Raw genomic sequence first — 25713 nt, forward strand, 5'->3', positions numbered from 1 at the left:
TATAATAATATCTCTTATAGATATGTATTAAATATATATGAGATTAATTTTATTGTTAAATTAAGAATAAAAGAATTGAAGCCGTTTATGCTATATTCACTGGTATTCTTCAGAGATGCTGAACTTGATTCTCTTCTGTGTTTTTGTTGATAGTGTGCCTTCGTATTATTTCAATATAAGCTGTTTGAAATGAAAACTGTTCAAAAAGACACTATCACTTTTTTTTTTTTCACCATTAAAAAACCATGGGTAAATTTCTGTGGAGAGGAATGTTAATGATTTTAATAAAGGACTTTTGTCCATACTCAGCCCACAGACTGGCATAAGCTACTCTTATAAGCAAAATTAAAATGGCACAAAACTGGAATGAAAAACTATTCTCACTGAATCTTTCTTACCTAGTTATTTCCTTTCATTGGGAAACACCTCAAGGCCAGTACAAAAGGATGGATAGAGGCATTCAGGCAAGTGAAAATGTCAGGACCTCTATAAGGCTAGGCAGAGGAGCAGAGAGGGAAAGAGTTGAAGGAAACTTGTGCAGTTATAGGAAACGTACATTACTGTATAACAGGGAAAAACTTTCTATTGGGATTTATAAAGACAACTTCTAACAAGATAAAAACAAAAATGTAATCTTTGTCCCAAAATCGTATTACTGACATACCACATGTGAACTGCCATGTTACTGGTTTATCCTCTTTTTTTCAACTGATACTCATGTCTCTGTCTTTGTTTTTCAGATATAGAATAATAAGTTTGCTACTTGGAAAAGAAAAAACATGGCTTCCAACATGGCAAACCCTGCTAACCATTTGCCATACTTCTTTGGCAATATTACACGTGAAGAAGCCGAGTTATATCTGATGCAAGGAGGAGTGAGTGATGGACTATACTTGCTCCGCCAAAGCCGGAATTATCTGGGGGGCTTTGCCTTATCCTTGGCCCATGGAAGGAAGGTTCATCATTATACAATTGAGAGGGAGCTGAGTGGCTCATATGCTATTGCAGGAGGCAAGTCGCATGCCAGCCCTGCTGAACTCATTAATTATCACTCAGAGGAAGCAGATGGCCTTATCTGTCTACTGAGAAAACCTTTCAACCGACCACCAGGTGTTGAACCCAAAACAGGACCCTTTGAAGATTTAAAAGAGAACCTCATCAGAGAGTATGTCAAACAAACTTGGAATTTGCAGGTAAATCCAGGCTGATTTTGCCATAAAGTGGTCTTTGAATTAGGAGAAAAAGAGATTGCAGTGTTTGTTTCCAGCTGTTGCTGCTGCTATGTGGTATTTTTTTATAACGGAATCACAGCTGTTCGAGTTTTGAACAGTGGGGGTTTTTCCCCCCCAGTACATGCAGTAACTTGGCCATAAGTGTAATTTTCCTGAAATTTTACAAAACTTAGGACTTTTATGATGTCTTGGGCTAGCATAGCCTTGTCTACCACTGCACTAACTTGTGTCATCAGATTTTCACATGCACCAAAAATTAATAGATGTAATGAACAAGATACAGAAATGGTTTGATTGCTTTTGATTCTGAATTTTTATAGATTGATGTGCAGGCACGCGTGGCAACATGGTGACTTGTTTTACCTCCTCCCCTCTTAGCTGGCCTTGTTTTTGTGATGCTTATTTAGATTATGTCCAACACAGAACTTGGTTTCCTAACTGCAGAGTGCTGCCTATACATCTTCGGTACTGCATGTGTCAAGCAGGAGTGTTCCATGCTGAGGAAGACAAGCTGGATTTTTTCCTTAGAATGACTGTGAAGAAGCCAGTCTTAACATGAAAACACTAGTGTAGGAGGCTGCAACAGGAATATTATTTCACCTTGGGATGCCATGAGTTACCATTATGAACTCACCTAGTTACGCTAGGTTTTTCATCTCTTTAGCAAGTAACCCTGTGTGTTCTGCTCTGTAAAATATGTGGAGCAATGCCCAAACTGGAAAAGCCTGAAACTTATACTACATTTACTACAAGTGCTGAGGCTTACAGTTTTTTCTGATGAGTCTGAGCCCAGTCTACAAGGAAGTTGATGAACTCAAGTTGAAAATTGATGAAACTAGGGGGTTTTGCCCTCAGATTCTGGGCCAAATTTAGAAGTGATAGGTTGTAGATGGGTTTAGAAGTGTCTAGGTTATACCTAAAATATTAACATAATTCACTCTAAAATTGGGATTGTCTTGTCTGCTTTTGGGAAATTTGCATTGATGTCTTCAACATAGACGTGCTGCAACAATGCGATGTGTGTTCAGTTTATTTCAGTAAACTGCCATAGGGTAGGTAATATGGAGGTACGCTATGACATCTCAGAATGACGCTAAGTATATTTAGCTATGTCTCATTAGCATAAAAATATGACATAATTTTCAGTTGAAATACTGATATATTAAGGGCTTAATTTACTGGTTATTTTACCTTTTGTTTCTCAGAGGTAAAGGAAGAATCCCCGCTTTGTGATGTTTAGATAACCATACATTATTTTCTGTTTTAATATCTTTATAGCAACCAGATCTTTTTTTCACACACAACAAATACGTACAGATTTTGGATGTCCCAAAAGCAATCCAATACTGGGAGTCTACCTGTCATGTTTTTATTGCACAAAACAGTTTGACTGTCCCACTGTGTTTTTACCAATCTCTAGGGGCATGCTCTTGAACAAGCTATCATCAGTCAAAAGCCTCAGCTGGAGAAGCTGATTGCCACTACAGCGCATGAGAAGATGCCGTGGTTCCACGGGAGGATCTCTCGGGAAGAGTCAGAACACCGTATCCTCACTGGATCAAGAAACAATGGAAAATTTCTGTGAGTGCTTTTTTCTGTGGTATTGCCTTTGCCACCAGTGTTACCTTGAATGAATCTCAAATGACAGTATGCCCTAAAAGGTGGCTTATCCACAGTGAGAGAGCCCAGTCCAGCATGATATACATGGCATAATCATTCCTGTACTAAGCAAGTGTCTCCAAGATTAGGTTTCCACTTAACTAAAGATGGGAAACTATAACAAAAGTGTGGGTCATTGTTTTTTAATCAAATAATGGGTTTAATTCTAAAGGTAGCATCAGAGAAACTCAATACCAAGAAAAATTCATTGAACTTCGTTTTATAACTGATAAGCAGTACTAAGTGATTGTGGTAGGTTAACCTTGGCCTACCAAGCTGCTGTCACACTCCCTGTCCTCAGCAGAACAGGGGGAGAAAACAGGGTGAAAAAGCTTGTGGGTCAAGATGAAGACAGGGAGATCATGTAGCACTAACTCTCACAGGCAAAACAGACTCCACTTGGGGAAAAGTAATTTAATTTATTGTCAATTAAAATTGAGTTGGACAGTAAGAAACAAAGACAAAACCATAAAAACCCACCTTCCCCTCACACACCCACACCCCCAGTTTTCACAGGCTCAACTTCACTCCTTCACACCCAGCCCATCTCCCCACCAAGCAGCGTGGGGGAGGATGGGTGGGGAATGGGGGCTGCAGTCAGTCTGTAACAGCTTCTCTCTGCCACTCCTTCCTCCTCACGCTGTTCCCTGCTGCAGCGTGGGCTCTCCACAGGAAGTATCCTTCAGGAGATACCCATCTGCTTGGAGGGCTCCAGTGTGGACACCTGCTCCAGTGTGGACACCTGCTCCTGTGTGGCTTCTCCCACGGGCTGCAGGGGACTCTCTGCTCCAGTGCCTGGAGCGCCTCCTCCGCCCTTGGTGTTTGCGCTGCTGCTTCTGTTTTGTGTTTGTTTTTTTCTCTCTGCCACCAACTACAAGGCATTTTTCTGCCCTTTCTTAAGGATGTTTTCACGGAGGCGGAGGCATATGCGGCTGAGGGGCTTGGTAGTGCCCTGCAGGGGTGTCCATTGGGGCCAGCTGGAACCAGTCGTGACCGTCCCAGGGCAGCCTCTGGCCTCCTCACAGAGCCCCTGCAGCCCCGCCACCAAAGCCTGGCCACCTGCACCCAATACGCTGGCTTACCAAAGTGGTAAAAATACAAACAAACTGCCTATGTTAACAACTGTTGGGATCCATAACTGTTGGTTTTCCCAGGGGCAGTGGTGATGCTTTCTTTTGCAGTTAAACAACAGAAGGAATTGCTTTTACCTTGGTAACGCCATTTTTTGTCTGCTGCTGTCTGCGTTTACTCAACCTCATGATCTTTCATTTTCTGAGCACAAATGCGTCATTTAGGATAGTGACTAACAGCCATCATCTCGTGAGCATTAGAGCCAGTCAAAATCTTCTAACAAAAAAGTTTTTCTTTTGGAAAATCCTCATTTGAAAAAAATCAATGTTTTCACTGAGCCATTTTTCGTCGTCCCCCCCCCAGACATGGAAGTATTTATATAATGATAGAAAATGAAGCTTGAAGGTCATGGCCAGGGAAAGATCGCTTAGAGCTGTATAATTCCTGAGAGAAATTTCATCACCTACCTACATAGCCTCCTTCAGCACTCAACTATATTTGACTTTTTTAAAGCTAGTCTGAAGTAAAACCCCAGGAGTGAGTGTGGGATGGATATGCTGCTTCAGTACCAACTCTTTCACTTTACTGATTTGCCATAATTATACCACACTAATTTCTAATGTAAATGCAACCTTCATATGTTTCCATGTTTCAATCTTAATTGTCAGGAACCGCTAACTCCTCTAAATCTTTATTTCCAGCAGAGTTAATTCCTATCAGGTCTTACCTACGAATACTTTGAGTGTACTGACATCTCATTTCTTGAAATCTCTTTCATTCCCTCAGTCCTTTAACTTTTTTCTGTTTCATGGTCACTGTCAGCCAAATCGCCATGCGTCTTCACATTTTCAGCCTCATATTCCCCATTTCTTGGGGTCACATCTACAGGGTCATTTACCTGGTTGCTTTTCTTGCCATCTGTAACAAAAAATTGTTAGAAATTTGTTACAAATTTTGTTACATTTGTAACAAAAAATTGTTACAAAAGTTTGTGGAGCCAAAGATTCCCCTTATCACAGATTCATCTTTTCTGAATGCTTCTTCCTATAGCACAGGAGAAGTTTCATCTATTTGATGAACGTAGTCGCTGTCGTAGATTACCAGCACAGCATTACCATACCACCTCTCCTTTTCATTGTCCTGTGACTTCGCTAGTTTCTTTTCCTACTTTTTAGACATAGGGGCAGGTGGATATATAATCTGAAACAAAGCAGCAACCCTTTCTTTTAATGACCTGTTTTTCTAAAAAATTGTTACTTTCTGTATTAACATCTTACCAAATCAGTGTGATATCAGCTGAGTCATGACATTGATCATATATTCAAACTTGCAGATTTTCCAGTTTACCTCTTGCACACATTGGTTTCAATATGGTCAAAGTGCTTCTCTTCGGGGAAAAAAAAGAAATCTAGTTTTTCTTCAAAGAAGCAGATGCCTTAGCTAACATTTCTTAACAACAGGGATGGGCTTTGGAGTGAGAGAGTGTAACTTTTTAGCAGACTTGACATTTTCAGTCTCTATTATAGACCCTGGTCTCTCTTTAATCTTCTATAAGCATTCCTACAGCTTTAAATATAAATGCTTCCCCAACATTTTCCTGTTTCCCTTAGAGATGGCCTAAGAGGCATTTCTGGTGCTGTTTGCAGTGACAAGCTTGATGAGCTGTGCAGGGAGCAGTCAGACCTTCTCCTGTGGGACTGGTTATGTCAGTGGGTGCATATCTTACATAGTTCTGCTGGCACTCAGGCGGCTGCTTTCACATCAGTTAGATAAACCCATAGAGGGGAAAATGCTAACTTTAAGCTCTGTTTATACTGTGAGGAGTGCCACTGGAGCATAAATAATATGAAAATATAACTGATAGTATGTTGAGCTTGGGTCCCTCCTATTAGTGACAGCACTGTTTACTTCTGCATCTGTAGGGTGCTTTCCGATGCATTAATTGTTCTTGCATGGACTGCCTATCTGGCAGGTTTAGAGCTCAGTAACCACTTAGCTGCCATTTACTCCTATGCTCCCAGGGAAGAAACAGGATGAGATCTTCATCTGCCCCATAATTCAGCAGCCAGACCAGCAAGAGAAGCAATGTTTTGTTCATTTGCATTAGAAATCGGTTACTTTTCCTTCCAGAGCTCTTCTAGCCCTCAGATCGGTAGACCTAGAGGCTCATAGCAAATAACAGAACTGTCTAATTCAGAGAGGTTTTCCGTTTTCTGCAGTGGTTTGCCTAACATGGGCTTGCTCAGCAGGTGTTGAGAAATAAACCACTCATTTGTTAGCTAAATGAAACAGTAGCAGCAAAATTGTTGAGTGCTAGAGAGGTGCAAATTGTTTTACATTTCAGGCATGGGCATTGCATACTTTTTCCTTACCTAGTAGCAGTGCGTGTCAGAATCTTCTGTACATCTGTGGACTGATGACTGTGAATTTGTGCTTGTGGATGTAGCTGCTCAGGGACTGTTTTTCTCACGTTGGTCAAGGCACTTAAGCCTTGTAGCTGACTGAAAGGTAAAACTTAGAAACATTCAATGTCTAAGAGAAGTTCGCTTGTTGAGGTAGGAATTGGAGCCTGAAAGCATAGAGGGAAGCTAGATTTTCAATGAGATGAGGTACTCTAGGCTCTTCAACAAGTCCACAAGCAGGTACTGGTATATGACAAAAATCATCTTGCTTATTATGGAATAAATAATAATATTTTAGAAGGCTAGAATATTTCTGTATATTCTTTTACAAGGGTCTCTAAAACTTCATTACACCAGAAATCTTCTATCTGACCTACCTACCTTGAAACAAAATCCAGTACAGTGGTGTCTGTGAGAACACATCTAACACCTAGATTTCTTCAGCGCTGCTTTGCAGCACTACAATATTATCAAATCTAGAATTTTTTTATGTAATAAATATGGAAATAGTTGAAAAGCTTCCTGATTGCAGTTCAAAATGTCACGAATAGCATCATAAATCTAACACTGCGACTCGTCCATGCTGGATAAGTTCTGAGCTAACTGTGCATGTTTTACTAGGGAATTTTCAAAGGTCTTTTTAAAGTTTTTGTCATGACTGAAAAGTTGGTTAAATAAGTGTGTATGTGCGTGCTATAGAGTTTGTTTTCAAAGCCAAATATAGAAACAATGTCATGAAATGAAATAGGAAGCAGTGCCCACCTCTTCTGGGAAGAACACTCATGAAAGATTGCCACTCTAGCCACAAAATTTGGAGAAAAAACTATAGCAGTGGAATAGAAGGTAAATATGATATCTCTAAAATGACCTGAAGAGCAACTGAAAACAGAGAACTTTATTTAAGCCTCAAGCCCGTTAGCTTCATTAACACTACTTTGCATGCAGTGTAGGATGCTTGTTCTTACCAGACTTCTGCTTTTTCATTAGACTTGGCCTGGTAGGGGTCATAATTGTAGAATATGATGATGAATATTGTCTAGATGATCATCGATATTACTATTAATGTTATTAATACTGTTATTAATATTGGAATAATATTTATAATATTAATATATAATAATATTGATAATATTGTTAATATTATCTATGTGAGTGCATGTATGTGTGGACCAGTTGAAAAATAAACTAAAAATTTGCTAACAATGACAGACCAGCAGTATAAGAAATGTTAGTTTTCTCTGCAGTTTCACATAGGAAACAACTCTGGTAAGCGTGTGGTAGCTCTTGGCACATCTTGGTTTCTCATCGGTAGCGACCACTTCAATTACATGAACATGTGATCTTGCATATATGTTAAGAACCAGAAATTCTGAAGCTGAAGGGAGATAAACAATATTCAGAAATAGTGTTAAACTTAAAAATTCAACATTAAGGAAATTGTGAGTGAAGGGATTGCATAATTGGCAGTTTAGGCTCTATAAACCTTTTATATGGGTTCATAGCCATATGTATTTCACATAAAATGTGAACAGTTGTGTAAAAGGAAAGTAAAAAGTAATTTTAATATGATAAGAATATCTTCAATATGCAATGAGTTATACTAAAGAGGACAAAACTAGTTTAGACTATTAGAATGACTCACAGTACTACTCATCACAGCATCTCATGACATCTAGAGACTAAACTGTCTCTTATATGTTACAATAGTTAACACTAGTAACACCATTTCAAAATAACAAGTTTTGAAGTGCAGTTGTCCATAAGAGTTTTCTTGTCTTTTGTCTGACCAAGAATTTGTGCTTCTGATACATTGTGGCAGTCTATATTTACATTAATCTTATTGTCTTCCTCTAGGAATTTACCACTACTGGAGTGCATACTGAGCTAGGTGATTTATCTGACCTTGTAGAGTATTCTTTAAATAAATCTGTCAGTATTATGTTTGCATCCATAAATGGAACTCGACATTGTTGACATCAGACAAGGTGAAAACAATCCTCCTAAACATTACCTTAATTCAGGGATATTAATTAATGATGAATTTCCTCTTCAAAATGCGAAGCAGTTGCTAGGCTTAGATGACCATAAAAATTTTCCAAGATAAATGATAAAATACAGAAAGTGAACCATGTTTCTGGAGGTGCTGTATTCTCCTCCACAGCAGCCTGGATGATGCTCACAGGTCTTTGGGAGAGCTGTTTACTGATCTTCAGTTAGGTACCTAGTTACATGCCACTTGCAGACCATTGCAGCAGGGCTATGTCTTCTCAAGGCTAGCTCTACGCTGTGTGCTTCAGCAGCAGAGTGGTTCAGAGGTGTGAAGAAAAGAAGCAATCCCTGACTGAGATAGCTGTACTGAGAAGATCCCCTGTTGCAGATGCAGTTATACAGCAAAGCTATTTGTTAGGGTTTTGGTGGAGCATAGTGTATTTTGCTGGCAGGGCAATGCCAGCAAAATAGACTACAGTGATGCAATCCTTGCAAAGTTGTTTTGTCACTGTGCAGCACACCACAATAGCCTTAGCAGGAGATGAAGTTTTAGGTTCCATTGTAGATAGCAATAGTGTGTGGCTGAACTAGCTCCTACATTCTGTAGTGTGCTGACATTTCTGAAACAGCTTTGAATATGTTACTAAACAGGGGAGAAGAAATGATGTAAATTAAGACTTCAGTCAATCCATTTTTTCCTTTATATGATCCTTTTATAGATGGCACCAAGTTTATTCCTTATTGCCCTCAAACTTGGAACGTGTGCAGTGTGCTGCAGATACTTGAAGTGATAATGAATAGCCATGTTGTTAATAACATTACAAGATAGGTGGTTATAAGGGCAGACAAGCAGGGAATGGCTGGAGCTTGATCAGCAGTGGGGAATGTCAGTATCTCCGGCATCAGTTATCGCTGAGAAGGCAAAGCAAGGCTGAGAACAAACTTTAACATGCCCTTGGATTCAGGAGTGAGAATAATTTCACACCATTCCTAAAACAAGCATTTTGCGAGTTTATTTCCTTCATTATTCTCCACTGTAGAATGCTGTGACTTCTTTTTTTCTACACAGTCAATGAGGCATGTTGTAATAGCAATTTATTTTTTTTACCCTCAGGGATTTTTTCCTTTAGAAAGAAAGGGATCATTTGGCTTTTCACTTGGAAGCAGAAAAAATTGGGACATTGTTCTTTTTGCTTCCGAGCAAAAATAGAGACTTTACCAAAGGAGAGAATGGATAGCTATTTACACAGTCTGTAATGATACTCCAAGTAGTTGGAGTTGGTGGTTGCTCTTCGGGTTATATTCACAAAAACATAAAAAATAGTCAAACATAGATTGCATGAAAGTTAAAATCAATAACTAAACCTTCTTTGCACTGCATCATGTAACAATTTGAGTTTCTCAGTCCCTTCTAAAATTGCTGTTCTAAAATGTATGACATGGAAAATCTAGATACCTTGGTGCTTCTCTAAGTTATCTATGAATTCAAATTTGCTCTCAGTGAAGTTGTTCATGTTTCTGATTAATCTCAGTGGATGAAGGACAATGGTGTTTATTTACAGGTGTTTATTATCTTTATGTTTTTCTTCTGTAGATCTGTAATTCCATGAAATGACAGACCAGGCTATATTTCACTGCTGGCTTCCTTCCTTGCCAAAATGCTTTTAAAAAAAAATACAGCTTTTTAAAATGAAGATTTTTTTATTATAAGTTTCTATTGAAGAACAGTAAATATTGTGTGTAATTTCAGAGCACATTAAAGCAGATAATGCATTTGGAATTTTGGAGTTTTTTCTCAACATTCTGAAAATTGTAACTTTTCATAGAAGGAAAATTCCATATATGAAGAGAGCCTCCAAATCTGATGTGATGACCCTGAGTAGTACAGGCAGCACCATCAAGAAGATGTGAAAACCTTGATTTCCATTTGAAGAGGTTTCAGTTTATAACCTTTCAGTTTGAGCAGCCTTTTTCTTTGATTCCGTTTTTTACAGTAGCTGTAAGGTACTGGATACTGTGTACCCAGCTGGAGTTCTGGAGGCTTAGCCTAATCTAGACAGCCATTATCACAGTCTACAAAACCAAAACAAAATTGTGAAACATGGCCTGTGACAATCCTTGTCACCAGAAGCAGTAAAAGTTTTTGGTTTGGACTGTGATGGTAAGTTCTGTGAGAGCGCTTTTTGGACTAGTAAGGGATCTGGTTGCCAAAACTAAGATTTAGGCCATCATTGGGCTGTTGCTTCAATGCTCTTGATACTTCTGCTCTTCAGACGTGTTTTGCAGGATAGCAGTACCTTCTGTTGTTGTGTTTTATAGGGATCCAAACTGTACTGGAGTTGACTGGCTACAGTTTAAAAAAACACCTGGACCATAATCCCAAGAAAATGAGGCTCCTTCTGGACCCTGGTCAATCATAAATGTTAGAATGGAGATTTTTCCCATGTGCAGTGATAGAGCTGTCTGACAGAAGTTGCCATGACTGTGAACTGCAGATGTCTTCAGAGTTACATAGCTGTTGGGTTGGGAGAAGAAAGAGCTCAGAAATGCAACTGCAACCTCATAAACCTGAACTCTGCCTAAATCCTGCACTGGATACTGATAGGGCTGTTTGGATCTGTGCCATGGTCCTTAGAAATCAGGACTTTCTTCTCCCATTGATGCCTGTGCCCTCAAGAAATGTTTACGATGCCTCTTGTGATAGTAACAACTCTTGCAAATGAGAATCAGTTTCAGTAGAGCTAATTGTATTGGAGCCACCGTTTCCTCATGTGAAACATGAAGGACATTTGTTACTGGGAAACAATCCATTGCATTTTTATAATCTTATTTGTGCTGTATTCTGAACAGAAGTCTGAATGCAATGAAATGCCATTCATTTGTGTTTTAGAAACAATGCCCTCTATTCTGAAAATATTTTTCCAAGCCTTATTTGCTAAGAGCAAGTCAGAGGAAGACAAAGTAAAAGTCATTCTTCATTTTAGCAGAACCTGTTGCTCTCCACTGGTCAGTCAGCACAGGAAATCAGCATGCTGAGAAAATACCCGCATGTCATGAAAAACCACAATGTGTTTCAAGTTGCTTTAGAGACACTAGGCAAGTTACTTTGGTTTCAGAAAAAAACCTGACCCTACTCCCCTTTTCCTTTAACCAGTGTCCTGTTCACATCTTAGGCAACAAGAATCACTCTGCTTGAAAAAATAGTTGCATGAGTAGTTCAGACAAAACACAGTTTTAGTTCAGCCTTGAATTTAATGCTTGCCTCTGCAATCTTCTGAGATGTGATAGCAAGTACTAGTGTTGCACCAGCAAAGCTTCACAACACCTTAGTGAGCATATCCTGCTATATTTCTTTTCAGGGCTTTTGAAAAATTCAAGGGAAAGTGAGTAGATTTCTGTGCACACTGGAACAAGAAATGTTTCAATGTTGCTCAATCTGGGTTTTTGGTAGGAAAAACCCATTATTCCAGAAAATTTTAATCTAGCTTTATTGCCATCTCACTGTCAGCAGCAAGTGAACACAGGCAACTCAAACCTAAAAGAAAAAGCCTACTTTCTAAACTCAGAAATGTTACGTCAACAATGATGGAGCTAGTAGCAAATTCCTATCTACTCTGGGTCCAGTCACCAGAAGATGCTGGTCTCAGTGTGAACTAGCCTTGAGTACACGTAAAACAACTCTGCAACACTTTACAGGCATCTCAGACGTTGCTTGCAGATCTCCTGGAAGGAGGTCATCCTGGCTACCTATGAGGTTTAGACAATGTTTTTATATTACATTCCGTGATCTCTCCCTGGTGAAGTTTAGACCAGCTATATACCCCAATACCATGTGATACTTCATGTGACTTGTATGTGAAATCTGCAACAAAGCATTAATGTCTTTACAGAAATTATAAGAATTGATGATTACAGAAATGTATGATTTACTTTAAATTCCCAGCCAAACAACAAGCTGTTTCAGTGCACAAAGATTTTCCCTTTATTTGTATTTCACATTATATTCTTTTAGTATTTGATCTTCTGCCCTTACTGTCATCTCTTTATTTCAAAATAAAAAGATATAAGAGACAAATCTGGCTTTAATGAAGGCACTTATCTGTTGTTTTTAATTTTAGGTCAGCTGTAGAGGAGATTGAAGTGTAGCTTCTTGTATATGCTGGATCCTGGCCTCAAACTTCCATGAGCTTTCTAGGCCTGCAGTGCACAAGCTTTCAAAGGCTTCCTTGTTCAGAGAGCACTTTGTGCACTGAACAGTGTTCTGTAGCTGCCTAGCAAAGAGCTCCACACGGTGGATTTTCTGTTGTCATCTGTTGCCTTTTGGGGGGGGGGCTGGAACCTTTAGGGAATTCTATCTGAAAACAAATGACACTGAGAAATAAATGAAAGGCTTAACAAAATGTCTTCAGAAGTTGCAGTGCTGATCTTGCTTTGTTATTAATTCAAAAGCTTAAAGGAAAGGGTGATTTAAAAAAGAATTTCAACCCAGATGCTCATTCCTAGTAAAGCATAACCCTGAAAATCTCTCTTATTCCTACAGTATCCGAGAAAGGGACGGCAATGGTTCCTATGCCCTGTGTCTGCTGAATGATGGAAAGGTACTGCATTACCGTATTGACAGAGATAAGACAGGAAAGCTCTCCATACCAGATGGAAAAAGATTTGACACTCTCTGGCAGGTCTGTTAAATTTGAATCACTTGGATATCTGTCATTATGTTTCCATATAACTGACTAAGGCAGCTTGTTTTACTTTGCTGTGCAACAACAGTCTTTAGCTAAACAGCAACATGTTTTGGCAGGTTATTTGTCATATGTTTCCAACTTTATGTGGTTTCTATACATGAAGAAAATACATGTTAATGTAGAAAGCTATGTAAGTGTAGAGAGTTTAATCATTTTTAAATGTGATGTTGCAGCTTGGCCGAGTTCAAAATTGCTGTAATTATTATTCAGTTAGCTGAACATTCTCTAGAATGGAACACAGTTTGCATTTGCAAGTGACCATATTCAATAATAGTTATGCTAGGTATAGTCTTTTGCTAATATCCTTTATGACAGCAATAAACAGAATTCTAGGAAGCACAAAGGGGATGGTTTAGGATGTGTCCTGGTTTCGGCAGGGATAGAGTTAATTTCCTTCCTATACATGTACTTAATTTCCTTCCTATACACATACTGCATTCTTTAACTTTGTAATTCTCTACATTCAAGGCTGAAAAAGCATAGTTTGCTGAGGGTTACCATCAAAACATGTCTGACCCCTGGTAAAGATTAAGCAGTTAAAGAATGCATAGTTGACTATGCCATAGTTGATAATAAAACTGAATACTGGAGAAATGACTGCATAAACTGAAAATGCTAAGGGAATTGAAACCCCTGCAGAAATCTCTTATGTCCTCTTGCTTGAAATTCTATTAAAACAGGTAAAGTAGTCACAAGTCTAAAATATGAGTCTTTACTTGCATATATTAATTCTTAGCCTTTCCTGTAAATGTCCTGCATATTTCTTTCCTGGAGTCACCTGAAATTTAAAAGCAGCTACGCTATCTTACAAGTTTTTTGAATATGTCTGCAACTCTTTCACTCACAGACTCCCTCCTTTCTACCCAAATGCACCAAAGCCAAAATAGCAGTAATGAACCTGTAATGAAATGGCATGGAGAAGACAGTCCAGAAACACCGATGGCCACAACTATTGGTGCTATACATTTATTAACTGTTTACATGCCATTGTGACTTTGAGGTCCAAAGAAAGCATTGCGTATTAGGACAATTCCTGCACTGTAGTTATACCCATCTCGAAAAAACAAAAAAGAGGGCAAGAACTCAGATGTATAAAAAGAAGTGATTTGCTCAGAGTTACAAAGCTGATTAGTAGCAGAACCAGGTGTGGACTGCTGAGTCTTACAAATCCAGTTCCTGGATCAGGTTCAAGATTCATCCACAAGTTTAATTCAGAAACATGCACCCCTGCTAAAGAGAAGTAAAGATGAGGTGAGAACATGTGCAGTAAAGATCTGCTGTATACCCAGTTCATTTGCTGTAATATATACCAATTATTGTACATATGCACAAAATTTTAAAGAGACAATGTATTTAACTATGCCTCCCTTACCTTTTCATATCTTCTTCTCTCCTTCTCTCTTTTTTTTTTCCCCTCTTATTCTGGTAGTTAGTTGAGCATTATTCATACAAACCAGATGGATTATTAAGGGTTCTTACCATTCCCTGTCCACAACTTGGCTCAGAAAATGGTGAGTTATTCCTGTTATTTTGATATGTATAAATAGCCATGCTAATGATGATAAAGATGTGTGCATTTTTTCCACTTGCCATGGAGGTGGGTGCAGATTATAGTAGATGAAAGTTGGATAAAAAAAAATTTCAGTGTTAAATTTCCAACTTTTCAAATGAGTTAAGGTCTGCCAGACCATGCGGGATGGAGGCAGATCCTGTAGCTTAAGGGAGGCTACCAACTCCAATTATTGCTGGCTCTAAATTAATGTCAGATCCAAAATGTGCTTTGCTACTCAAAGTTGGCCCATACACACTAGCAAGGTGGTCATCACAGGACTCCTCCAACAGTCCTTACTCCAAGCTGAGGCCAGCACGTCAGCTGCGCTACTATAGGCATTCAGGTTGAGTGCAGTGAGAGATGCACCCAACAGGTGAGTTGCTGGTAGATGAGGAGTTACTTCCCATGTTGGGGAGAGCAGGACAGAACAAGGGGTTGGCTGCACCTGATGCTGAAAATGGGTGTCAGAGAGGCATTCCTTGATAACTTGGGGGAAGGGAGGGGAAGGGGCTGGGGGGAGTGTCCTGAGGTCCAATATGCTCTTTGGTCATGTTAAATACCGATGAGACCTTATCCTCCCTCTTGCCCTGACTGCCAGGGGAAAAAAGATGCTTCTGCCTGATCCTTGTCTAACTTGTGCTATTCCAGAAGTGGTGATCTCTCTCTAAGGCCGCCTTCTGTCATTCTGACTGGATACCAGTGCCGTGGTGAGAGGATATGCCTGCACTTTTTCTGCTCCCTTGAATCATTTAGGCACTGCACATACTTTTGTCTCTGTGGCAGCACATACCAGTCTGCTGCACACTAGAGACAAAAGCAAAGAAGATGGACCAGGAGAAACACTGTAATGTGATTTAAAAACTAGAAAGTTGGTCCCCTGTGTAAAATCTTCTGTTCTTACAGTACATTTCTCACCTTGCTCAGTATCCTTACACGTTTGATTCTTTTACAGATAATGTTGTTTTTAACACTCGTCCTCACCTTCCTGGAACCCCTTCTAAGGTAAGATTAGGTGGTGATACAGCAGTAGTGTTCATTTGAGAAGGCTTACAGTCACATCCTGCTCTAGGAATCCTAATGCTTGGATATTATTGCAGCAGTGAATTTGTTTTTCTAGGGATATAAACAGTAAGTTGAAAAGAATAAGCTTAACATATTCTAGCATGGTTATTGCTTTCATCAGTGTTTTGCATGAGCTATTCAACATTTAATTTTGTGAACTTCTTTCATAGATATAATGTATGTGAAAATCAATATTTTTCATATGCAAAATGCTTCATTGATGATCGTCTTCTATAGTGACTCTATCAACACTAGGAGGAGAGATAATGCTTTGTTTACGTTGTCCATTTTGAGAATATGCTGACTGAAGCAGAAATGGAGGTTCAGTTTATTTTCATATTTGGTGTGTGCAGTTAACATCAGACTTTGCACAAGGGTTTGATTCCTTGTGCAGTGATATTAGGTGAATTTCTTTCATCAACTCCATGAAAAGTGAGCAAGCCCATCTGTGATTATAATTGCCTGAGTTCTTAGAGTCCATTGATTAGAGGAGCCACCTGAGGTGTGATACATAACACCATCTCATTTAGCTGTAGTTGATCTCATCTGAAATAGGGAGTTTAATTTAGTTGTTTCACCACTCCCTGGAGAGCCTAATCATCTAGGTCATTATCTTGATGCAGTCCCACATTATAGAAAAAAATATTTTTGTTCAAATAGGCAATTACATTTATTTCAGTACTGTTGAGTCCCTGTGGGTCCATGAACAGCCATTCTCATACCACCACTTTCTGCAAATCAGGTGCCCTTTTAAATCACTGGAAATTAAGCAACCAAAATCGGTGCTGTTTGTTTTTTAAATGTTGTCCTGAGGTTTGGATCTATGCCACTTGCCATTTACAAGGACGACCATGAAGTTTAAGCACATGAGACCACATGTATATCATCTGGTATACACTCAGTTATAGTGATGGAGCAAGCGCATTCAATGTGGGAATACTACGTAGGTTTTATATTATCCATAGAAAATTTTGCAGTTTAAATGTAAATGAAAGTAAATTCAAGAAATCTTACTTTAGGTATTTAACTTATATTTTTTTCTGTTACTACTTCTTTGATATCTAAGTTGACTGATGTTTAGGACTGTGCAATGAAAGGAAATGGGCCAAGCTCTTCTCTTTTCATCAGTGCATTGCAGTAATACCTCCCCAGTTGTTCATGGTGCTTTACACGTGAAAAACTCAGTCATGCTAACAGGGTATGATTAACCTTGCCTAACATTAATGAACTGAAATGAAGAGCCAGTCATTCAGCAAATCACAAAGGCTCACTTTTGAGGAATTTTGAAGCAAGAAAAAGACACATACCCATCCACATGTCACTTCCGCCTAAAAGTGGTGGAATGACTTTCCACCAACACGTGCCTATGTCTTTCCACTCAGAAAGTGGAAAGGTGATTAGTCAAAACTATATGCCTTGCTTCTAGGTAGCCATAGTTAGGTGAGATTAATTCCACCCATGAACATGTACTTCTCTAGCAAGTAGCTGACTTAAATATGCTTGGTCACTTGCACATTTTACATACAACCATTAACGTTTTCAGGATTGATCAACAGTAGTTACATTTAAGACGGATGTTAGTTACATGACGGATAGAAGGAAAAGCACCGAAGATATGAGTGAGATGTGTTGAGTGCATATTTTGCAAATATTCTCCTAAAATACTGTTTAAAGCTGCAGTATGTTTGACATTCTGAACTTCTTAAAACTGAAATCTGAATTTTGTGTTTTATTTAGGAGTTTTATAAAACAGGCCTGCTAAGTTACTTTCCTGTAGTATAAACATAAAAATAGAAAGTGAAAAATTTTAAATTAATGTTACTATTTATGGAGCTCAAAGATTTCAGTTAATATTTCCAGGTTCTCATGCATTAATATCTTTGTGCAAAAGCAGTAACTCACTACAGACCACTCATGTAGCTTTTTTTATACACAGAGCCTGAAATACAATGAATTCAGATTGCAAAAACAAAAATGCATCCTGAAAAGAATGAAAAGAAATACAATCACAAAGTCTTATGTAGAGGATGTTCAATCTATCTTCACATTATTTACACCATCATAATTAAGATATAAATTTAAGAGTTTCTGACATTTCTGAAGTACTGCATCTTTTTTATTTTACAAAATGGATTGCCAAAATATGTGAATTAGGTTTGTGAATGTTTGAATTGGTACTCAAAATAATTGTGATGAATTGGAGAAATGTCCTGGAAAAATCAGGGTGAAGTTCTGTAGAAACTAGTGCAACATATTGCACTTCTAATGGTCAGCTGTAGAACAGAGGATGGGGAGCAGCAGCAGTTTTTCAGAGGATGTGATGCCTGTAATGGATCAAAACAGGAACAAGGACCAGCAATCACCGTGCTGGTAGAAGAAAGGGAAACATCAAGAGTGTTTCCAGCTTGTTCAACACTGGTAAGGTCTCAGCTGGAATACTTTCACCATTTTTTGATACTGTATCAAAGAGTGTTGTCCAACAGGAGATAATGCAGAGCAAGGCAACAGGAATGATCATGACTTGTGAGAAAAGATTGATTAGAATAAAGAAGCAAAAGAGAGAGAGTAGAAGGACAGAACATGATTAACAGGGGAAGAAAGGATGGGAGTGGCCTGTTCTGAGGGACAATCTAATACTGGTGCTCCCATCCAGACCAATTTTTCAATAATTTTTTATTTTTATATATACTAATGCCTGAAAAACACTGGTAAGATTCCAAAGCCTTAGTGGAGAGCATTCCCAAATCTGAAGTTGCTTTGACGCTAAGAGAATGTATGACCACTGTAGAAAGATCTGCTGGTTGATATGCAAGGCATACTGTCCAACTAATTTAACTGTAAACTGTTAGTGTGTCAGGGCTTGGAGTAAAATTTACGACATCAGGGAAGGGATTTGTGTAGTATTTTCTAATGCTCCAAGAGCAAACTTAGAGTAACAAAATGTTACTCTTTCTTGTCCCCTTTTCTGTAATCCTTTTAGGTTTAAAAAGGACATCTCTTTTTTAGTGATACTAATATGCTTCCTCTGCAAATGGAAGGACTTTCTGCTGAAAGTCTGTATTGGAGATAATTTCTCCATGCAGAATATGGAGGCTTACTCCTTACTTCTCTCAGCACGTGTATGGACTAGGACTTTTCTTGCCTTTCACCAGAGGCACCATAACTAGATTTAAGGTGATTTTGATCCCCTTTGACTTTGTAAATTACTTTTTTCTCCCTGCACGTCATCCTAATATGTATTTAAACATGCAGAGGAGTTTTTGATATGAGCCTAAAATCAGTTGTTGACATTACAGTGAAGCTGCCAACTTCTGGCCACTTCGCAAATTCTCCACTTAACCTGTTTCAGTATTTTATTTGTTTAGCCACAGTTTATCAGATAGGCTGTACTCATAAGGTTTAGGTCTATTATTACTAACTTTAGACTAGTACTGTTGCTGTCCCTGATTAAGTATTCCTCTTAGCATGCATTTGTATGTCTAATACAAACATTTGAGTTAAGAAGTATTACTATCAATGCAGTACAGGTGGCTGCTTGGTCAAGTGCTGGGAGCTACTCTTGTCAGAAAAGTATAATGAACCATGCTCACCATGTGCAAAAGAGCACTTAACCTCTTAGAGAATTTATCTGTTGCAAAACTATAGCTAAGAAGTACTTCAGGTTTCATTTATTCCCAATATGGAAAGAGAATTTTGTGAGGTAAAAGAAAATAGCGGATTCAGTAAGCTTTTTCAATGTGCAGTAACTGAATTTTTATGTATCACAGCAATGGAGACTGTCAAGCATCAAAAAAGTTTCTGTTCTTCCAGCAGGAATAGGGACTGCATGGCTATCTTTGGTGGTTTAAAACAGAAGATACCTTTTTTATGTGAAATCAAACATTTTTTTTTAAAAAGAAAGCTAGGAAAAATACCAATCCTATGCATTAGAAAAGCTATCTTTTCAGGAAAAAAAAAAAAGTCCAAACGGGTCAATTAAAAGTTCAGAACATCTAACTGTAAGTCAGTTCAAAGGCTCTTTAAAGTGGGTGAGAATGTGGCTCAGATTATTATTTCAACCTCAGCATCAGCCTAAATGCTTGGTCAGTAAGTACTGCATTTCAGTTTTAATTAGGCAGGTATGATCTCTCAGTGACCCCTAGAAATGCTAATTAGTAACATTTAATTAAATTAATGTATAATTGTAAAATATATTTGCATTTCTTTTAAAAGTATCTTTATACAGAACATAAGTGCACATGTAAAATCTAAAGCCTGTTCATTTTTGTTTGGAATTAATATCAGTTTGTGTGCTTTTTGCTTCAATAACCACATTGTTTGTTGTAAGACCAAGGTGTGCTTCAAATCTTGCTTGATATATTAGTCATACTTCAAGACACTAAAGTTATCAGCTGATTCACATTGCTAAATACGTTGGGGATGGCTAAAGTTCAGTAACAGAGGCAGGAGAAACATACTGCCTAAAAGACCTGGGGAAAGGGCAACAACGTGCTTGAATTTAAAAACTGCCTTAGGGTATATCTACAGATTCAAGATGGTTTGAGAGCAATATAGTTGAAAGAAAATTTAGTACTAAGATTTCCTTTACTACATTTGTTTGATGCATCATATATGTACTTGCAGGCACACGCAAGAGAGAGGTTGGGAGTGTTTTGTTCTTGTATACTACGTCTGTTTTATAAAATACCTTCAGCTATTTTCCTGACACATTTACTGTTCCTCTTTGACATTGTGGTTTCTAGAGTTTGACAGGAGGTGGAATTATCTCAAGACTCAAATCGTACACCTTTCCAAAGGCTGGCAGCAAAAAGGTGCCTCATAGTCTCTTTAGGTTTTTGACTGAGTTAAAAGGACTTACACTTGATTAATTTCACTCTTCCCTCCCACCCCCCCTTTTGGCTTGCTGTTACTAAATGTGTGTCTTGGCTACTAACAATCAGGTTGTGAAGATTTTGTAAGCTTTCTGCTTCTTTCCTAATCATCTGCATAATTATGGCCTTGATTTTATAACTAAAGCAATGGTTTTAGAGAAGTTTTAAAAATTGAGGGACTATTTTAAAGTAATCTCTCACATCCCAAAATATTATTGCAGAACTCAACATGTCTGCAAATAAAATGTAAGTGATAATGTGTTTTTCAAAAAACGGTCACTTATAGCAGAACAAAATGATATTTCTACTCTGAACTATCATTCCTAATCAGAAAATTGGCTTGCTTACACAGTGCTATTACTGAGCAAATTTAGGGAACAATTTGTTAATAACAACCACAAAATATATTCTTACAGAACCTGTGTGCACAAATCTTGTTATGCATTGATGTTAATTACATTTAGGCAGGTGTAAGACATCACAAGACCAAGCAGAATGGGAAAGGTGATAAGATGTCAGGGAGTCAAGGGGGACCCAGCCCTGTACTAATGAAAATGCTGCTGCATGGCCAGAAAATTATGCTGTCCAGTAATTGATGTAGTTGTGAAGCATGTAGTTACGAGCTTTCTTTGCATGCTGAGAATAACATGTGTGTCCCTGTTCCACCCATGAGTCTCTCTTTTTGTTTATTTATTTAGTTATTTCCAGTTGCTCTTCAACAAAAATGAGCAGGCATAGAAAGCCCTAGAGATACGCTGCTGTTCAGAGTAAAAAAACTATGTTTGACATATACTGTATTTGATAATCCTAGTAAATAATAATTATTCTTTTTTTTATAACTTCAGTTCACTTTAATACTAAAGTACCAATAGCTGTTGTCACCTGTATACCCTTACAGGACCCGTGTCTTGTTTTTAATGTGTTGTCATCTTGTACAAATACATATAGAGTGTCAGGACATGTTCTAAAGCCATCTGAAAAAAATTGCCATACTGTCACACATTAGACAAGAGAAGTATTTTGGTTTTGTTCAGAAAAGTGAGTGTGGGGTCTGAATTCTCTAGACGTGGCTTTGGTCACTCTGCTGTATGGTCACCTGGTTAAACTTGTGCTTCTCTCTGGTTGCTTTCTGCAGTCAAATACCTATTTCCTGCCTTCTGGGGAACATACACAGAGTACAGACTGAAGCATATTGGCAGAGAAAGACCAATCATTTAAGAAAATAATTTCAGAAATCTGATTTGATCACCATTTATGTGTACTTAACCCTGAATACTCAAACCCACACATTTCATCATACTGCCAAATTTTAGACTCTAAACAAAAGTCCTGCTCTCAACATTTCCAAGATTTACCATCCATTAACCCCAACATGCAGAGTTTACTTTAGACCTGGTTAATTAGGCAGTTACTTCTCTTATGTCAAAAACTTTCAGACAGTAAAATAGAAAATTTACACTGTTACATTTATTCAGTCTTGGAAATTATGGGGTTTTTTTAATTTTCACAAACGGGTTATTTGGGTATAATTTTAGCACTCAGATCAAAATTTTTCAAGCTGTTTTACTCACTAATGTGAAATTCGCAATTTAGACGACAATATAGATGAACTCCTGCCACCTAGCGGCGACTAAGATGTCTTAGCCAAAGCTCATTGAGGATTTGGCAAATAAGGTCTTTGCCATGGAGTATTTTGCTATTCAGTTTGGTTTGTGTTTTTGCAAATCAGAATTATTAACCTGAAAAGAAATCACACTTGCTGTACGGATTGCCTTCATAAGTATATTCTTTACTATAGAAAGATAATCTTTACTATAAAAATCAGACTTAGAGTAGTTAGAGCCGTTTCATTCATATTTTAAAGCAAACAGTAAGTGGGTCTTGTTCTCATTGCATCAACTAGATGCTATCAAACCTGTTTAGGGGTTATCCTACTAAAGCCTTATCCATTTGTAGAAAGTGGTATTCTTTTTACTAAAAAGATATCCTTGAGTCAATGCAAACTCTCTGCCTCCTGCTTTCCTGTCATTGTGGATGTGGCTATATTACTATAAAAGTGCCACACTAGTATAGCTAGACCCTACTAAGGGGAAGAATGGCACATTTAGATTAGCTTAACTGTGGGTACCTGGGAATTTTAACCAATGAAAATTAAACCCTAGCGGAAGAAAAAAAAAATGTTGATGTGAAAATAGGACAGGCTCACAACAGCTAGTATGAGAGCATAAAATAACAGCCTGCCCCATAGTTTACAAATGTACGTACCACAAGGTGTCACATAGTATGTGCCATTTTTAACAGGCTCCTCTAGTGGACTCTTTTCTTGTATTCCTTTTTACTGGACAAGCAAATCCGTGGTCATTTTGCTCATTCTCTGCTTCTTGTAGAATACAAGGAGTAATCTCCTAGCCTATACCTTGGTTGTATTAAGACAAAGCTCTCTTTGTTAGAAAAAGATCTGCAGAATTAATCTTGCTGTTCTTAAAGTGTAGGGCAGAAAGGACTCTGGATTTAAATGACAGTTAAATAAAAAGGAAATTTTATTGTACAATTATGCAAACCACTGTACATGCAATGATACATACCTCATGCACCATTTCTAGTTAGCCTTGCTTGACTTCAAGAGAAAAATTCCAACCTTTCTGCTAGAATATCCTGTTCAAAGTCATGCAGGGTGCTACATGCCACAAACACATAACTGGCAGAACTAAAGAAAAATATTTGAGGTTTTCTGAGTGCTGCACAATATTCCCAAGTTACTAATATGAGCTGAAAAGGTGCCTGTGAAACATCAAATCGCAGTTCAACCAGAAATATTAATGAAAAAAAAACATTGTTAAGCTGTTTAATCAAACTGCAACAATGGGGAATATCATTCCACACATACATATATATTAGTTAACTAAGCTAATGCTAATGATATGTAAGACCTTATCACTCATCTTAAACATGAGCAGCTCTCTGAGAAAGAGAACCCACTTTGTTAGATTTGGTGGCACTGTCATTTCCAATTCACAGCTGCAGAGTTTTATTCACAAGCACGGGAGTGATGCACTCATTTTTTTTTTAATGCAGTTCCTGAACAAGAGTATCCAATCCTTTCTGATTCTTTTATTTTGTTCTTGAATTGCAAAGAGCAGAAATGTCTGTATATGTCCTATTTGAGGAGTCAGCTATGTCATGGCCAGAGCTATATTTTTACCAGCTGTTCTGCACTAGTGAATGGATTCTTGAGATGTATGAATTTGGTGTACATGAATTCTGTTTGGCCAGTCCAAAGTATGCCAGTTCATACACTGAGACCTAGGATCAGGGATATTTAACTACCTCTAGTGTGCAACTATTCACATGATACCTTATGCCCTCTAAGTTTTTTAAAATTTGTGGGGTTATCCAGTACTGGCTGAGTACTTCTTAAGTGTTTCTGCCCTGTTGTTCAACAGCAATCAGATGAAGCTTACTTATCAGACCTATAGAAGGTGTTGCAGTGGAATTGGTAATTTCCATCATTATGATTCAGCCTGCAGGGTTATATTCCCATCAAAAAAGCATCACTTCTTCTAACAGTAAGTTCAAGTCCATTTGAAACCTTGAGCTTGTCATTTTCAAAGGCCTTTCCCAAAGTGCTTGTATATAATTTCTTGTAAGCTTGGGTTACAATGAGGAAAAGTGGTACACAATCTTTTTACTCATCTAAAAACGAGGAAGATCTGCTGAAGTTGTACCCTTCTCTGGGCTGAATTTGTATTCCTCGTTATGTAACAGCAACTACACAAACTCTATCCAGCACTTGACTGTTTGTGGAAAGAAAGAAAACGTAGCTGCCGTGCTTCATTGGTGAGCTTGGAGCTACAGCTACACCCGTGTGACTTTACCTAATTGTGACTACAGAAAATGTTTCACAGTTTTAAGTGAAGGGTGTGCTGTGGGACATTTCAAGGCTTGGGTTCGGATAATCCCATCACACTTTTTGGTGCACAGTTGAGGTATTCCCCACAGTGAACAGAAGACAATTGATAGTCCTATCAAAGCTTTCAAAAAGCAAAGGAGTCCCAGAGTGATGCAGTATCTTCTAGATGTCATTTTCTGAACACTTTGCATTTCTATCAGGAAGATTATTTTAAGGGTAAAGTACACAAAAGGTATCCTTTAAAACTGTGATTCTATCGTTCCAAAGTATTTCAGAACTTTCCTTCCAGTATCCTGGAAACTGCCACTGAAGACTCAGTATCTCAGTCCCTTTTAGGTAGTCACCGTATTTTTACCCTTTTTTTCCCCACTCTACTTTTGGACCCCTTGGCCAAGAAGTGTCAACCAGAGGCTTCATAAAATCCATGCAATGTGGCAATTAGCACCTGCTTCCTTTGAACTTGTATCTGTCTAGCAACAGGTATTAATGTCAGTCCATATTGCTTTGTATCCACTCAGTTAATTGATTCCAATTACCTTTTGGAATGTAAAATGATCTCCCTTTTAAAGTATAAATGTAGTTAACGTAGGAAGCAAGAATACATTCAGGAAGCTATCCAGTGAAACTATAATCGATTCTTAGTAGTAATACTGAATGGGTCATAGTAACTATCAATAAGATAAAAAACCCTTAGAAGTCTTGATGTGTTCCAAAGCAATACAGGATATATGAAATGCACAAACTAAATTCAGTGTGGTCTCAGTAAGTATAATACCATCTGATTTGTTTTTGCTTTGCAAAAGATTATTAATATTTTTGACTGCACATAAGCATTTCCCTATACATCCTGACATAGTGTAGGGAAAGACTGTCCTAAGTGTTCACAGTGAAACTGCTAGCCCATCACTTGAGACGTTTAGGATTGAGTTCCAATCTTAGTGGGGTTTTTGAGTTAGTGAATGGCCTGTGTGTGAAATAGTGATATAGGTCTTGGAAATACAGTTCTTAACTTGCAGACATGGCAAGGTGTACCAAGCTAGAGAAACAAAACTAGAGCTGAGGATCTTAGAATCATAGAATCGTTTACATTGGAAACGACCTTTAAGATCATCAAGTCCAACCATTAACTGCCAAGTCCACCACTAAACCATGTCCCTAAGCACCACATCTACACGTCTTTTCAATACCTCCAGGGATGGTGACTCCACCACTTCCCTGGG

At 38.2% G+C, this 25713-nt stretch overlaps 1 protein-coding gene across 1 annotated transcript in view; it reads left to right on the top strand.

Moving 5' to 3' along the window:
* The first annotated feature begins 761 nt into the window (after positions 1–761).
* SYK (spleen associated tyrosine kinase) overlaps positions 762–25713 on the top strand; it is a 34450-nt gene continuing 9498 nt past the window's right edge. The window contains exons 1-6 of the mRNA XM_009287201.1: positions 762–1193; positions 2653–2813; positions 12894–13032; positions 14528–14609; positions 15603–15652; positions 20455–20523. Coding sequence (XP_009285476.1) covers positions 780–1193; positions 2653–2813; positions 12894–13032; positions 14528–14609; positions 15603–15652; positions 20455–20523 — 915 coding nt within the window. The 5' untranslated portion in view covers positions 762–779. The remainder of the gene's footprint in view (positions 1194–2652; positions 2814–12893; positions 13033–14527; positions 14610–15602; positions 15653–20454; positions 20524–25713) is intronic.

Source organism: Aptenodytes forsteri, unplaced genomic scaffold, assembly GCF_000699145.1.
Source record: "Aptenodytes forsteri isolate BGI_AS27 unplaced genomic scaffold, ASM69914v1 Scaffold169, whole genome shotgun sequence".
Taxonomy (NCBI): Eukaryota; Metazoa; Chordata; class Aves; order Sphenisciformes; family Spheniscidae; genus Aptenodytes; species Aptenodytes forsteri.